The sequence below is a fragment of the Camelus bactrianus genome, chromosome 17 (genome assembly GCF_048773025.1).
Source record: "Camelus bactrianus isolate YW-2024 breed Bactrian camel chromosome 17, ASM4877302v1, whole genome shotgun sequence".
NCBI lineage: Eukaryota > Metazoa > Chordata > Mammalia > Artiodactyla > Camelidae > Camelus > Camelus bactrianus.
In genome coordinates, this window is record NC_133555.1 from 4,043,321 (window position 1) to 4,059,738 (window position 16,418).

The following is a 16,418-nucleotide window of genomic DNA, read 5'->3' on the forward strand; positions in this document are numbered from 1 at the left end:
CCGCGGCTGCGGGAGGCGGAAGGGGCCCGCGCCTGCCCCTGCCCCGCGGCCGGCCCTCCGCCGGCCTGGGCGCTCCCACAGACGGACCGCTCACCACCTTTCACCGGCCGACGCAGACTTCAGATTCCCGCGGCCCTGCCTCTGCCTCCGGGCCCCTCGACCCTGCGCGCGGGACCAGGCATGGTAGCGGAGAGTCTCAAGTTCGAGCCCCAGCTCTGTCAGCTGTGACGCCTTGGCCAAGTTACTCGACCCCTCTGAGCCTCAGCTTTGTCATCTGTAAATTCAAGAAACAGGAGCTACTATTGTAGGTCAAACCGACCAAAGCACTTTGACCCCCATCGCGCTCCCCGTACTGGCCTACCCCGACGCCAAACAGGATGCGGAATGCATACCCTGTCGCACCAGGCCTCCTGCCTGCCACCTGCAACCCGCAGGTGACCACCGTCAGTTTCTTCATTTTATCTTCATGCAGCTCAGGCCCAGAGAGGCAAAGGGACTCGCTGCGGGTCACACAGCCAGTGAATCTGGGAAGGAATCAGGACGGACCCCACAATCCTTACATGAAGCTGCGTGCTGTCTCTCCGCAGGTAGGTACAAGCTCAGGGTGGGAGGATCTGTAGGAGGACAGGGAGACCCGCAGAACTTCTCTAAACAGCAGGAGGCTGCTGGCTCTTGGGAAAGGGAGTAGCGTTTGCAAAACAACCCTGGGTGCAAATCCCTGCGAGGCTGTTTCCTGGCTCTGTGATCTAAGGATAATTACACAACCTCTCTGAGCTATGTTCCTCTCACTCATAAGATGGGGATAAAGAAATCTTTATAACACACTTCTTGAGTACCTGTTATTATGGGTACCTGTATTCTAAAGCAGCACTGTCCAACAGAATTTTCTGCAGTGTTGCACTATCCATTATGGTAACCACTGGTCGCGTGTGGCTCTTGAGCACTTGAAATGTGACTACTGCGACTGAGGAACTGAATCCTTAATTCTGTTTACTTTTAATTAACCTTAAATGGCCACCTATGGGTAGTGGCTACCATAGTGGACAGTGCAGTTCTGGACAATAGAGCCCCTGCCCCTTGGGGACCATACATTCTAGTGGAGGACTTGAGCATTAAGGAAGTAAGTGATTAGATAAGGAAAATCAGAGCTCTACAGAGTGGATCAAGGTAGACACAGGCGTGGCTTTTGTAAATATTGTCAAGCAATTTTCCAGTGTAGTTTCACCAATTTAAAGCTCCAACCAGCATGGTATAAGAACTCTGTTCCACATCCTCAGTAACACTTAATATTGTCCATCCTCGTACACTCCCATCACTTCTTTTTTTTTTTTTTGATTGCACTGACTTTACTTTGTTTACCTTTTTTTTTTTTAATGGAGATACTGGATCCAATCTTATTCTGCTTATTCATTCAGATAAGCAATTCAGATAAGCATTTTCACTCTCGGGCATGTATCCAGGATATATGAATGCATATGTGTTCAACAAAAGAATGTTTAGAGCAGCTTTATTCAGAATAGACAAAATTTACAAACGACGCAAGTGTTCATCAACAGGTGGGTGGGTAAACAAACTATGGTATATTCATAAAATGCAATACTGCATAGCAATGCAAAGTAGTGAGCTAATGCTACACAAATAACGTGAATGAACCTCGGAGAAATTAGATTGCGTAAAAGCAACCAGACTCAGGAATGCATACTGTGTATGAAGTTCAAAACTAGGCAAAACTAGTCTGAAGATGATAGAAGTCAGAAGAGTAATTACCATTGAGGGGTACTGATTGGGCAGGTCCCTTCTTCAAGGTAGCCTTCCTGGGATATTGTAAATATTCTCAGTCTTGATCTGGGGGATAATTATGTGTATATACATATATAAAAATTTACTGAGCTTTTCTTTGCTATATGCAAGTGTGCCTCAATAAAAAGTAAAAAGAAGGGAAATGAAGTAAATACAGAGTTTAACACGTTTTTTTTTTCTCTTTTAACAGTATTTTTGGAATAATTTAAAAGTCAGTGAATATATTTTTACACGTCAAAAAAAAGTGAATAATGACACAGCCACTTTGGAAAACAGTTTGGCAGTTTCTTCTAAAGCATGTTTATCACATGACCCAGCAATTACACTCATGGGTATTTATCCAAGAAAAATGAAAATGTATATTCACACTAATACTTGTCCGTAAATGTTCATAGCAGCTTTATTTGTAATTACCAAAAATAAGAACCAACTCAAATGTCCATCAACTGGTGAATGGAGAAACCAACTGTGGCACACCCACAGAGAGGAATTATACTTAGCAATAGAAAAGAATGAATCCCTAACACACACAGCAAGTGGGTAAATCTGAAGAACATTATGCTAAGTGAAAGGAGCCAGGTACAAAAGTTTACATAGTATTTTATTCCATTTCTGTGAGATGTCCAGAAAAGGCAAAACTATCAAGAGAGAAATCAGATCAGTGGTTGCCAGGGGAGACTGAGTGCAAAGGGGTCGGAGGGAACTGTTTGGCAGGATGGAAATATTTCGTATCTTTATTATGGTGGTGATTACACGACTATATACATTTGTCAAAATTCATCAAGCTGTACTCTTAAGAAAGGTGGACTTACTATATGTAAATTACTCCTCAATAAAGGATAGGAGTCAGTAAAGTGGGTACAGACACAAATAAAAAGATAACTGTTACACCCAATAGGCTGGCCACTATCAAAAAAGCATAAAATAACACATATCGGAAGGATGTAGAGAAATTGGAACCCTTGGTGCATTGTTGGTGGGAATGTAAAATGATAGAGCCAATGTGGAGAATAGTAAGGAAGTACCTCAAAAAATTAAAAATAGAACTACCACGTGATCCAGCAAGTCCACTTCTAAGTATATACCCAAAGGAATTGAAGCAGTTATTTGTACAGCACTGTTCATAGCAACATTATTCACAATAACTAAAACGTGGAAGCAACCCAAGTGTCCACCAACAGACAAATGAATAAGCAAAGTATGGTCTGTACATACAATGGAATATTATGCAGCATTAAAAAGGAAGGAAGTTTTGACACATGCTACCATATGGATGAAACCTGAGGGCTTCATGCTAAGTGAAAGAAGCCAGTCACAAGAAGACAAATACTGCATGATTCCACTTATACAAGGTATTTAGAATAGTCACAGTTATAGGGACAGAAGGTAGAATGATGGTTGCATGGGCTGGGGGGAGTGGGGAACAAAGAGTTACTGTTTAATGGACACAGAATTTCAGGTTTGTAAGATGAAGAGTTATGGAGGTGATAGATGGATTTAATGCCACTGAACTGTACACTTGAAAATAGTTAAGGTGGTCAATTTTATGTTAGATTTTACCACGATAAAACAAAGCATTTTCTGTAATTCCATTTAATCTCCTCTTTTCTCTTATCACCATTATTCATTTTCCTTATCTCTATGCTATAATCACTCAATGCATTGTTAGTGTTACTGCTTCAACCAATGATTATCTTTTGATCAATGAAGAATAAGAAAAATAAGAGATTTACTTTTACTTACTCCTTCTTTTCCTTATGTAGATCTCAGATTCTGATCTATATAATCTTCCTTTTCCCTGAGGAACTTCTTTAAATATTTCTTACAGGGCAGATCTAGCAGTGAATTCTATCAGGTGTTGTTTGTATGAGAAAAATCTCTTTCTCCTTCACTTTTGAAGGATAATTTCTCTGGATATAGAATTCTAGGTTGGCGTTTCTTTTCTTTCAACACATCAGATATTTCACTCCTCTCTTTTTGCTAACGTGGTTTCTGACAGAAGTCCCCTGCAACTTTCATCACTGCTTCTCTATAGGTAATGTAGGTAATGTTTTCTTTTTTCTCTGGATTCTTTCAAGATTTTCTTTGTCTTTGATTTTCTGCAGTTTGAATGTGATATGCATATGTGTAGATTTTTGGCATTTATCCTAATCAGTATTCTCTGAGCTTCTTGGCTCTGTAGTTTGGGGTTTGTCATTAATTTGAAAAATTCTTGACCATCATTCCTTCAAATAGTTCTTGTATTAACTATATTTCCTTATTTTCTGTGTTCTTGATGCTTGGCATCTGGGGCCTCTCTGACTGGGGTGAGACTGCCCTTCCTAGGGTTAGCTGATTCCTAGAGCTAGCAAACATTTCACCCAGGAGTGCATCTTTTATATGCAAACCAATCAGTTCAGAGTTCAGAGCCCAGACCCGCCAACTACCTCCTCTATTGGGCTCTCACCTCAAGGCCACTCTTCTCCTGCCCTCATCACCCAGGGCCAGGTACAGAACAATTCAGGACAGTTCCTGTGTCCCCTGCAGTCATTCAAACTAGTGAATCCTAAACCTGCTTAACTTGCTTCACCAGTTTTTTCCCTTGAAAACCATAGTAAAGTCTCCTGCCCATGTCTTCCTCCTGCTCCCTCTGCTTCCTGACGGACCCTGGTTCTTCTCCACGTGGCCCTCTGTGGTGCATGGCCTCTTTCTCTTGGGAACTGTGAGTGATGAACTTTTTTTTTTTTTTAATGGCAGTCATCTCCTGACCTCTTAGCCTCATCAGACCTGAATAATAATAAAACCTACATTTCAAAACAGTTCTTATGTTCCATTCTTTCTCCTGACATTTTAATCACACATGTGTCACACATAAAAATTGTTCCACATTTCTTGGATAATCTGCCCTGTATTTTTCCTCTTTGCATTTAAATCAGGGTAGTTTCTGTTGACCTATCCTCCAGCTCACTGATTCTTTCCTCAGCCGTGTCCAGTCTACTAATGAGTCCATCAATGGCTTCTTCATTTCTCTTACAATGTTTTTGATTTCTGGCATTTGTTTTTGGTTCATTCTTAGCGTTTCTATCTCTGCGCTTACATTACTCCTCTGTTCTTGTATGTTGTCTATTTTTTCCATTAGTGCCCTTAACATATTAATCATAGTTATTTTATTTTATTTATTTTTTAATATATTTTTATTGAAGTATAGTCAGTTTACAATGTTGTGTCAATTTCTGGTGTACAACACAATGCTTCAGTCATATAGGAACACACATATATATTCATTTTCATATTCTTTTTCATCATAGTTTATTACAAGACATTGAATATAGTTCCCTGTGCTATACAGTAGAAACTTGTTGTTTATAATCATAGTTATTTTAAATACCCTGTCTGATCATTCCAACATCTGTGCCATATCTGAATCCAGTCCTGACGCTTGCTTTGTCTCAGAACTGTGTTTTTTCCCTTATCCTTTGCACGTGTTGTGATTTTTTTGTTGAAAGCTGAGCGTGTTGTTTTGGCTAATCAGAACTGAGCCTCTTGTGTGAGGATTTCTGTTGATCTGGCTGGGAGTTGGGCAGTGCTTAATGTTTCCTGTAGCTGTATGTGCCAGGGACCTCCTATTCTCCTGGAGTCCTTGTTTTTGTCTCCCCTGTTGACTTTTGGCTTCCCTATATTCTCCTCCTCACAGAGAATCTGTATCTTGCAACGCTTTCAACTGTAATCTACTATTATTACCCTGGACCCCTGTTGTTGTGTGGTAAGGTGTGAAAGAGGAGAAGCATTGTATAACCTTATGGTTAAATCTCAGTATTTGAGTGGGTCTGTATCCCTGGGCTGTGACACATGTATATTTCTTAGCTTTTTCCCCTACTTTAGGTGAGGCAGGAAGGCTGGAGGGAGCTGGAGGGGGAGAAATGCCCTTCCTCCAAGTGGAATAGAATTTGTAAAGACTTTTTCCCTAAAAGACAGGTTTTTGTTATGGAGAAAACTCTGGGTGTATTTTGCAGTGGTTACTCTTTGTGTCCCCTCCCACTAACTATGAGAACTTAGTGAGGTTCCTGGAGGTAAACCCCACACCTGCAAGGGGCAGGTGATTTCTCCATTTGACCTATGAAGAAGCTGAGACTCAAAGAGTTTAAGTGATTTGGCCGAGGCCACACAGCTAGAGCCAGGACTCAAACTGGGGTCTCCCAGCTCCCAGCTCAGGGCTGTTTATAAGGCTAAGCCACTTCTTTGTAGGATGGAGAAAGATGTCAGTGGCTTGGAGCAAACAAGGCTGAACTGTTGTTCTTCACATCATTTGGGAGTAACCGAGGCAGGCAGGTTGCTGGGAGAGGGCGGCAGACCCCTAGCCTGTCGGGGGAGCCACAGATCAAAGTGATGAGTATTCCTGTCAGCACTTATCAAAGAGCCAGGCTGTTTGCAAGGCTCACTGGGGTGGAGAGGCATGCCGATCAGAGATGCGGTTAGGATGACTACTTTGTGAGAAGACAGAGCTGAATCTGAGTCACCGTCTGGCTGTGTGACTTTGGGCAAGTGACTGTCCCTATGAGCCTTAGTTTTCACATCTGTAAAATGGAAACAGTAGCTCCCACCTCATGAGGTAAAACTCTTGGCAGAATACCTGGCAGGTGGCAAACCTACAGGGGGCAATCAATGTTAGTTGTTTTTATTATCATTACACCTTGCAGGGGAGACATGATGTACAAGGGTCAGGGGAAGGGCTGTGGGGACACAGAGGAGAGGGGTGGGCATGTGAGCCAGGCCGTGAGGAGCAGGTGTGTCCTCCTAGCAGAGAACCAGGCCGGCGTTCCAGACACACATGCTTGCATCCTCGCATCCTCCAGCTGCATCATCGGGTGCCCTGGGCCCGCCTGTCCCCACACCTACAGGACAGGTGTGTCCTATGACATCTGCCCCGGCTTGTGCTCGGTCCAGACGCCACTCACAGGGGAGTCACTTCCCAGAGCTCTTAGGAGAATTCCCAAGAACTCAACACTCACCAGTAAAAATACTGACAATTCAATTGGAAAATGAAAAACATGAGCAGACATTTCACCAGGGAGGGTGTATACTGACGGCAAATAAACACAAGAAAAGATGTCCAACGTCATTAGCCACTAGGGAAATGCATAATGAGACCTGTCAGGATGATTAAAATAAAAAACAGTGACAACACCAAATGCTGGTGAGGATATGGAGAAACTGGATTCTTCAGACGTTGCTGGTGGGAATGTAAAATGGCGCGGCCGCTCTGGGAAAGAGAGTGGCAAGTTTCTTAAGATACTAAACGTGCAGCAGCCCCGTACAACTTGGGACTTGTACTCACGGGCATTTATTCCCAGAGGAATAAAAATTTAATTCAAAAGCCTGCATATCAATGTTTATAGCAGCTTTGCTCATAATAATCAAGAACTGGAAACAAAAAGAAGCCCTCTGCTGGGTGAACCGTTAACCAACCGTGGCGTGCCGGCATCACTGAGTAGTGCTCAATAACAAAGCGGGAGCGGGGTGTGGCTCAGTGGTAAGCGCGCATGCGTAGTGTTCACAAGGTCCTGGGTTCAATCCCCAGTACTTCCATATTAAAAAAAAATATATGAAAACCACAAAAGACAACTTGCACAGCATTGTAAACTAACTATACTTCAATTAAAAAAAAATTTTTTTAAAGAAAGGAAAGGAACAGGCTACTGATACACACAGCCTGGATGAATCTACAGAGAATTGTGCTGAGTGAAAAAAGCTAATCCCCAAAGGTTACAGCCTGTATGGTTCCCTTTATATCACATTCTTGAAATGACAAAATTATAGAACTAGAGATTAGCTGTTGCCAGGGGTCAGGGAGGGGAGGAGTGAGAAGGAGAGTGGGCATGGCTCTAACAAGGCAACAGGAGGGGTCCATGTGGTGGTGGAAACCGTCTGTATTATATTTAAGTCTTCAGGCTATTCTGAGTTAGTTTTTGTGTATGGTGTGAGGGAGTGTTCTAACTTCATTGATTTATATGCTGCTGTCCATGATCTGGTAGAATGTCTTGAATTTTATTTGCCAAAGGGTTCTTTCTGCTTTAAAAAGAATAGGAAGTTTGAAAGCCACTTAAATGGAGTCTGAATCCCTCATTTTACATTTGTCAGAATGAGATAGGGTTGACTTTTTCTCCACTCCCTCTTTATTTTTATTTTTTTAATTTAACTTTAGTCCTTGTTCTTTAGAGGAGACATCGGGACACTGGCATCTTGAGAGTCAGAGGGCTCTCAGGATTGCCGAGTCAAACGTCTGCCTTCAGCCATACAGGTTTTCATTACTCCCATTTTACAGTTGAAACAACTGAGGCCTGGAGGCTCAGAGTGAGTCAGGCTTAATTTAGATTTGGGAATATTTTAAACTCTGTCTCAAATTGCATCAGATCCACCCACTGTTTCTCAAAGAACATGGAGTTGCAAAGATTCCAGTCTAAGCCAGAGGCTACCTCTTCAAACATGGATTTAAATGATACATACAGAGGCTTCTCAACCAAGTTGGACTGGAGTTTCTTCCTGGAGGAGTGAAAAAAGTCCTGCCTTTGAAGTCAGAGAAACCTGGTTTCAGGTCCTGACTGGGCCACTGCCCTGTTACGTGACCTTGAGCCAATCATTCAGCCCTCTAATTCTCACTTTTCTCATCCGTGAAATGGGGATGATAGTCCCTGATTTAGAGCATTCATTTAATAAATGTTTTAAGATGATTAAGACAGGCCCCGCCCTCACAGGCATGCATTTGGTGAGTAAGTAAAAACTCATGTCAACAGCCAGGCCCATAGTAGGTGCACAGTCTTTGCCCCTGCACGCACAGGGCGTCGTTCTCAGACCCAAGCAGTCACTGAGGATTTCCCACCAGCCTGAAGGATCCCAAGACCCTCATCACAAGATTGCCACCATGTAGTGAGGACTCACTGTGTCCAGACACTGCTCTGAGCACTTCATTCAAATAGTCTCTCCACAGATTGGGACAGCCGTCACCCCACTTTTATGGACGTGGAGACTGAGGCCAAGCTGCCAAACTTTTGTCTCCAGGGTTCACGTGCCTGCTGAGTCAGGCACCCCCCACACACAATCCCGTCTATTCTGGAATGCCGGGAAGCCGGATGCCACACTCAGCTGCTGAGCTGGGTCCCCCCGCCAGCCGGCTGTAGGCACGTGCCTACGGTATGGTGGGAAGTTGCCCCATGAATCACTCCCCCGCCTACACACACACACACACACACACACACACACACACACACACACACACACACACACACACGGCAGTGAGGTCACCTCAGGATGGAGCTGAGCTGGGCCTCCCTTACGCCTCTGGCAGCTCTGTGATGGCCCTGCAGATCGGTCCTGCAGAGAAATGGGGGAAATGCCCTGAGGTTGTGCCTCCACCCTGTGCCAGGTTCACATACAACCAAGTGTTGTAGGAGGCAAGCTCTTACTTGCTCAGAGAGGGGAAGTACCCTAACCTGGGTCTAGAAGGTGGCAAACCCAAGGTAGTGCCTGGCCTGGTGAGCACCTACTATATGCCAGTCACTGAAACCTTTAAATAGTAAGAAGTATTATTTAGTCCAGTTATTCTTAAATGTTCTTAAATTATTTACTCAAAAAAGTAATAAGTAAACCTAATTACCTATCCTGCCCCCCAAAAAATTAAAATAAAAAGTAAGTAAAAAAATTTGTTTTTTAATTGAAAAAAAAATCACCAAGGGGTACCCGAGAATTTGCATTTCTAAAATGTTTCCAGGTGATGCTGATGCTGCCAGTCCAGGGACCACATTTTGGGAATAACTAATTAGTTCCACTTCCTTTCCCTTGCTTAATAGTGGCCCTCACGTTTCTTCTTACATACCTCCAGGGATGGAAGGCTCACTGCCTATTCTGCCAACATGTTTCATTTCTAGAGTTTTTTAAAAAATATTTTTAAAGAGTGATTTATTTATTTATTTATTCAGGGTTTTTTTTTTTGGTGGGGGGTAATTAGGTTTCTTTATTTTTAGAGGAGGTACTGGGCATTGAACCCAGGACCTCGTGCATACTAAGCATGCAGTGTACAACTTGAGCTATACCCTCCCCCAATTTCTAGTTAGTTTTTACCGTGAAGATGTAAATTCTTCACGTGTGCTTGTGTGAAGATGAAAACTGACTCTCTCAGCTCTCCTCTGTGGCTCATTCTTTCTGCTTCTGGATTCCATGATCTCATCAGAAAGGAGAAATTGGAGGGGAGAGGAAACTCACCTGCACAGGCCAGAGCCACCGAGCTCTATCCATTCCACCCTCTAAGTCAGTGATGTCCAATAGAAATATATTGTGAACTCTGTGGACAACATTTTTAACGTTTTCTGGTAGTTTCATTAAAAATAGCAAAAAGAAGCAGGCGAAACTAATTTGAATAATATACTTTAACCCAACGTATTCAAATATTATCTTTTTAACAGGTGATCAATACAAAAATTATTAATGAGCTATTGTATATTCTTTTTTTTGTACCAGGACCTGGAAATCCAGTGTGTATATCACACCAGCAGTACATCTCAGTTCTGACAGCCACATTTCAAGGGCTCCATAGCCACATGTGGCTGGTGGCCACCGTTTTGGACAGTGAAGTGACTCTGTCCCTAGTCCTCAGTCCCCTGCCTTGGGTTGTGTCCACCAGGACGCCTGCCCCTCACATCCTGCCCACCAATCCACGATACAGCAGCCAAATCACTGTCTGAAACGCAGATTTGACCGTGTCCCCACCACTCTCAGCATAACATCCAGCCTCCTTGGTCTGGCTTCTGAGGCCTCTCTGGCTTTCCCTTCTCCTCGCTCCAGCCCCCACGCCGCCCACTCCCCCACTGTGCTGAATTGTTCGTGGATCCTAAACACAGGAGTGCCTCTCACCTCTAAGCCTCTGCATACTTGGTTCTCTCTGCCTAGAAGGCCCTTGGGATGCTTCTTGGGCTACCCTTTCAGGTCACTCATTCACTCAACAAAGTTTATAGAACACCTACTATGTGTCAGACACTGTCCCAGATCCTAGAGCAAACAAGTATATAACAAGGAAATGTGCATAACAAGAAAATAAATAGTGTCAGATGACGAGCAATAAAGAGGGACGAGGAGAGGTGGTGCTGGCGGTTACTACTGTATGCACGGTGGTCAGGGAAGGCTGCTTAGAGAATGACATCTGAATGGAGAGATGTGAAGAAGTGAGGGAAGGAGCCAGGTGGCTGTCTGGGGAAAAGCATTCTAGGTAGAGGGAACAGCCAGTGCAAAGGCCCTGAGGAGGGAGCCTAACTGGAATGTTTGGGGCACATTCCAGGGTAGCTGGGGCAGTGAGAGAGGAAGTTGTAAGGATTAAGGTCAGAGAGAGCAAAGAGTGAGTGGCAGACCATGCAGGGCTGTGTAAGAACGTGGGTTTTATCCTGAATGAGATGGGAGCCCTGGGAGTGTGCTGGGCGGTGCAGGGACAGGAGCTGACTTGAGTTTTAACCAGATCCCTCTGGTTGCCATGATGAGAACAGACACTGGGTGGAGGGCAGGAACATAGAGACCAGGGTGGTGGCCAAGGAGATGGAGAGGAGGCTGGATTCAGAATATGTTGAAGCCATTCAGGGTCAACAGGCTTTTCCAGGTGGATCAGAAACAGAGTATGAGAGAGCAGAGTCAAGGATGACTCCGAGCATGAGTCTGAAGCTTGGCTGACTCCTCTTCCAGGAAGCCCTCCAGGGAACCCACAGCTCCCTGGGCCGTGCCCTTATGGGGGCTATCATTGCCTGTCACCCTCGGGGTGCTTCCCGGGGCAGTGTAGGACTTGCTTCCAGAGTGTTTGAGAGGTGAGTGAGAGACAGAGGCTGGCTGAGATGGGGTTACTCCTGGCCTCAGCTTTAAGAGGTCAGTCCCCATCCCCCACCCCTTGGGCTCCATGTTCCCCTTGGCACAAAGCAATGGATGTGCTAGCCCTTGCCCAGTTTCCTCCCCAGGAGAGGGCACTGCCAGTCCATCCCCAGGAGTCCCCCAGCCCACCCCAGCCCTGGGCCTCTTTTGCTGCCGGCCCAATCTCACTCCTCCAGGGAGCATCAGGTTGACCCACATGGCTGGGCCCTGAGTCAGCCTCACCCCTGGGGGCAGGGGGGACCAGGGACACCCCACCTCATCCCTGCCCAGAGCTGGGCACAGCGGGGGTGGTGCAGCCGCCCCCACACCACTGAAGTCAGAGGGCATGACTAGGGCCCAGGGGCGGGTCTGGGGGTGCAGCCGCCCCATCTGCCGCTCCTGGCACATGGAGGGAAGAGTCAAGTCAGACAGGAAGGCCTGGGGCTGATAGCACCGGCAGGAAGGAATGCCACCGGCTGAGCCAGCGCGGGGCCCGGGCGACGTCACACCCCACCCCTGCCTGTCACGGGGGCGCGGCCTGGCCTCCCTCCCTCTTCCCCTGCCCAGCAAGCATCAGGCATCACACAGTCCACACACGGCTCACCTCCAGCCCACACAGGCCTCGGGACACAGGTAAGCGACAAGGAGTGTGTGCGGGGCGAGGTGGGGGTTAATTTTTAAGAAAACTGGGGAGAAGCAGGCTCTTCAACAGGCCTGATGTTTTGTGGTTCCCATTGATCCTGGATTTGAGTCGCAGCTCTTTGGTTTCCCAGGCCAGGGAGCACCTCCGTCTCAGTCTCTGTAAAATGGGGGGAGTGACATTCACCCCCCTGGGTTGTTGTGAGGCTCCAGCCACCCACACCTGGCCGCAGCAGGTGACCAGCTCTGGGTCTGTCGCTGACTTGCTGTGGGACCTTCAGAAAACGCTGTGACCTCAGCTTCCCCATTTGTGAAACGGAAGCTCCGACTGGATCTCCAAGACTTCTCCCACTCCGCCCTCGTGGGACTGACAGCTTCGGAGGGTGTTTCCCACAAACATCCCGGCCTCTGTGCCTTGACCAGCGAGGGAAGGCAGCCGCCCTCTTGTCCCCAAGAAGCCACCCTGGTCCTCCAGCCGGCCTGGTAGACGCTGTTATCTCCTTGGCCTTGGGTTCAAAGGCATCTTTGGGGAAAAAGTGCTGAGCAGAGAGCTACGGGAGGGGGGAGCCCTGCTGCTGTTGAAGGCTTACTGGAAGGTGCCGCCCAGAGGGGCCCTCAGCCACCCCAGTCCCCCAGGCAGTCATCCTGAGTCTGGAGGGGCCACTTCTGCTCAGAGCGTCCCTGCCTCTCCTCAGAGGCAGCCTTCAGGCGAGGAGCCTATCCATTTTCCTTTTGTGGGGGATGAGAAAGATTATGGTGATGTCCTATCATTTTGATCTGTTTTGTTTAGAAACGGACAAAATAGTCAAGTCAGGAGTGTGTGTTTGCCCTGTTTGAGGGCCAAACCAAGCAGATCTATAATAATGAGACCCCCTCCTTTCTCTGGAATTCCCAGAACTGGGGCTGGGGCGGTGCTCTGAAACACTAGGGTCCCTGTGCCTGGGAATCTGCACCAGGCCACCTTCTTAGAGAGACGTCTCCCACACGCTGGCCACACACCAGGGACCCCGCAGGGCATCGTCCCGACCGAGGCCTTATTTCACTTTCACAAAAGCCCTGTGGGGGAAGTCCTCTTTTAAAAAAAAAAACTATACTGAGATACCATTCCCATGCCACAAAATTCACCCTTTTAAAGTTTACAAGCCAGTGGTTTTCAGTATATTCACCAACTTGTGCAGCCATCACCACCATCTAACTTAGAACATTTTTATCCTCCCCAAATACACCCTGTTCCCTTCAGCAGTCACTCCCCATTCCCCTTCCCCCTGGCAATCGCTCGTCTACTTTCTGTCTCTTTGGATCTGCTTACTCTGGACATTTTCTGTAAATGGAGTCCCACAATAGGGGATCTCTTCTGACTGGCTTCTTTCACTTAGCATAATGTTTTCAAGGGTTATGCGTGTTTTAGCGTGTCAGCACTCCGTCCTCGTTACGGCTGAGTCACATTGCAGTGTATGATTCTGTCCCATTCAGCAGTTGGTGGACACTTGGGTAGTTTCCACTTTTGGGCTGTTGTGCATGATCCTGCTGTGAACACTGACGTCCAGGTCTGTGTGTGGGCGCAGGCCGTCGGTTCTCTTGGCTGTAATACCGAGGGCTTGCTGGGTCTTAGGGTGAATCTATGTCTCACAATTTGGGGAATCGTCAAACTTTTCTGAAGTGACCGCACCGTCTCATATTCCCACGGGCGGTATGTGAAGGCTCCACATTTTCCACATCCTCTCCAGAACTTGTTACTGTCTGTGTTCCTATTTTAGCCATCCTAGCGGGCGTGAAGTGGCATCTCGCGGTGGTTTTGATCTGCGTGTCCCTAGTGGCTGATGATGCTGAATCCTCTTCCATTGGCTATTGACCATTTGTAGATCTTCTTTAGAGAAATGTCTGTTGACACCCTTGACCATGTAGGAATTGGGTTACTCGTCATGCTATCGTTGAGTTGTTGGCGTGCCCATTCCAGGGGAGGATTCTGAGATGCCAAGAGTGGCCGGGATTTCAGTGATCTCACTGAAGTCAGTGATGGGAGAGGTGGGAACTGAACCCAGGTCTGTCTGACGTTCAAGAACCAACAAGCTCTTTCTCTTGCACTGGATGCCTAATTTCTGGTTTTTTTTTTTTTTTGCTGTTGCCAGTTCTGTGCGTGAGAGAGAGAGAGAAAATGTGAGAGACTGAGGGGGAAAGATGGGAAAGAGAGAGGAGACAGACAGGGAGGCAGAGAAGCTGAGAGGCACTGGGATGAGAGGATGAGAAAGAGGAGGCAGGACCAGCTCTGGCTGTTTAACTAGACACCTACCTGGGGGGGGTCGGAGCCAAGGAAAACATTTTCAGAGTTTTTGGCTTCTTCCCATTAATCTTTAAACACGTTGGGGACCTCAAAAAAAGTTTATTGGGGAGCAAACTCCCCCCTAGTTTTAATTTGTCCCTAAATCTGAAACAAGTCTGATTAGACCCCAGAACCTAAACAGGGAAGAGCATCCCCTAGTGTCTAGCAGGGTCTGAGGATCCGGAGCAGGGATCCTCACACTTTTTCTTTTTAATGTGGATCCTGGGACCTCATGCATGCTAAGCATGTGCTCCGCCACTGAGCTGTCCCCTCCCTCTGCTTGTCACGCTTCTTAATGGTGCACTCGTCAGAAAAATATCTAGGTATCCCCAACAGATTGATTGATCGATGGATTTAGAAATTACATACAGGCACTGTGACCGTCAGCTAATGTCTCAAGGCCCAATGTACACGTGAATTTCATCACTGACAATAGTGCATTGAAGTCCACCTTTCAGGGAGTCTCCTCTTTTTTCTGTTAGCCATAGTATGTGTGCGAGATCCCGTTCATTACTGTTTTCAACGTGGTGACGGGGCTGACGCGGGCCTAGGAGCGGCGGCGGGCCTGCTCCGCACTTTTCCTGTCGCTGGCTTGTGCTTTCGTGATTAGCGTTATCTCCATCCGCCGTTTCTCGGCAGGGACTCTTTGAAGCCACTCGTCCACACCAGGGGCCGATTCAGTTAAAGTTGTATTATTTGATCCTCAAATCCACCTAACACGCCACCGGGAAGCCGCAACATATGACGATAGGCTGAACTGTAGAGGAGCGGAAGATGTGGCTGTATCGTGGGCCCCCATTGACCTCTGGGGCCCCCACTTAGTGGCTACGGTGCTGGGGGTCTGACATATGCCCAACGGTGCACATCAGGGTTGAACTATATACTGTTAACTATTTTTAGCTCAAAGTTAAATAGAAATAGATGAACCAGTATTTTCCTTCTGTACTTTGGAGATTGTTATTTGAGAGACTAATAGATTCTGCGCTAAGGACTTCTAAGGTGCTCGTGACCACCCAAAGCAGCTGTCACTTTTGAAAAATCCTTTTGTATATTGAGCTGGCATCTGCCCTGGTGACTCCCCAAGGTCCTGACCCCTCCCTCTGAGCCCACAGCCCCACCTGGTCCCCCTGCCCTGGAGGAGCCCTGCAGAGACGTGGGGACGGTAACCAGGTCTGTTCATGCAGTGCTCATCCTAGGCTGAGCGCCCTGCTCCTCCAGCCACTTCTCTTGGGTGTGGTCTCCACCCTCACCAAACACACATCTTCAGTTTGTCCAGATTCTGTTCTCTTCAGGACCCAGGATTGAGCCTAGAATAGGAGATGGTAAGATATAGGTCACCTTCCTCACTGTAGACTCTGTGCTCCTGTTAACGTGACCCAAGGCTGTGTTAGCTTTGCTTTGAGGCTTTATCACCTGTGGGCTCATAATGGACTTTAATAAACATTGGCTGTGCACCTCCTATCTGCTAGATGCCAGGTTAGGCGCTTGTGTTACCATTTACTTATCTTTCTGAGCATGTTTTAAAAATCCCAGATCTTTCTGTATAAACAGCCTCCAAGCTGGGCCCACCCATCCTCTTTCTGCACAGACTTGATTTTGGCTCTTTTACCTTCTCATTTCAGCCTAGGTGCCATCCCCACTCCTCAGGGGCAACCCCCAGCCCTGGCTGCATCCTTGGATGTGCTGTGGCCACAGGGTTCATCCAGGTTCATCGTAAGTCCCTCTAGCTTGTGGGCAGCTGGCTGGGCAGGTTGAGTTGTTGTCCTACCATTAAACTGCCTGGTTGGACAAATGGCCAAGG

At 46.7% G+C, this 16,418-nt stretch overlaps 1 protein-coding gene across 4 annotated transcripts in view; it reads left to right on the forward strand.

Moving 5' to 3' along the window:
- Window positions 1-34: 34 nt before the first annotated feature.
- TMEM40 (transmembrane protein 40) overlaps window positions 35-16,418 on the forward strand; it is a 41,712-nt gene continuing 25,328 nt past the window's right edge. For 2 of the 4 annotated variants that reach the window (XM_045515354.2, XM_010953076.3), the window contains exon 1: window positions 35-587. In XM_045515354.2, the coding sequence (XP_045371310.1) occupies window positions 467-587 (121 nt within the window). In that variant the 5' untranslated portion in view covers window positions 35-466. Of the gene's footprint in view, window positions 588-12,079; window positions 12,292-16,239; window positions 16,331-16,418 lie in introns of those variants that run through there. The other 2 variants (XM_045515356.2, XM_045515355.2) reach the window with 2 other exon arrangements.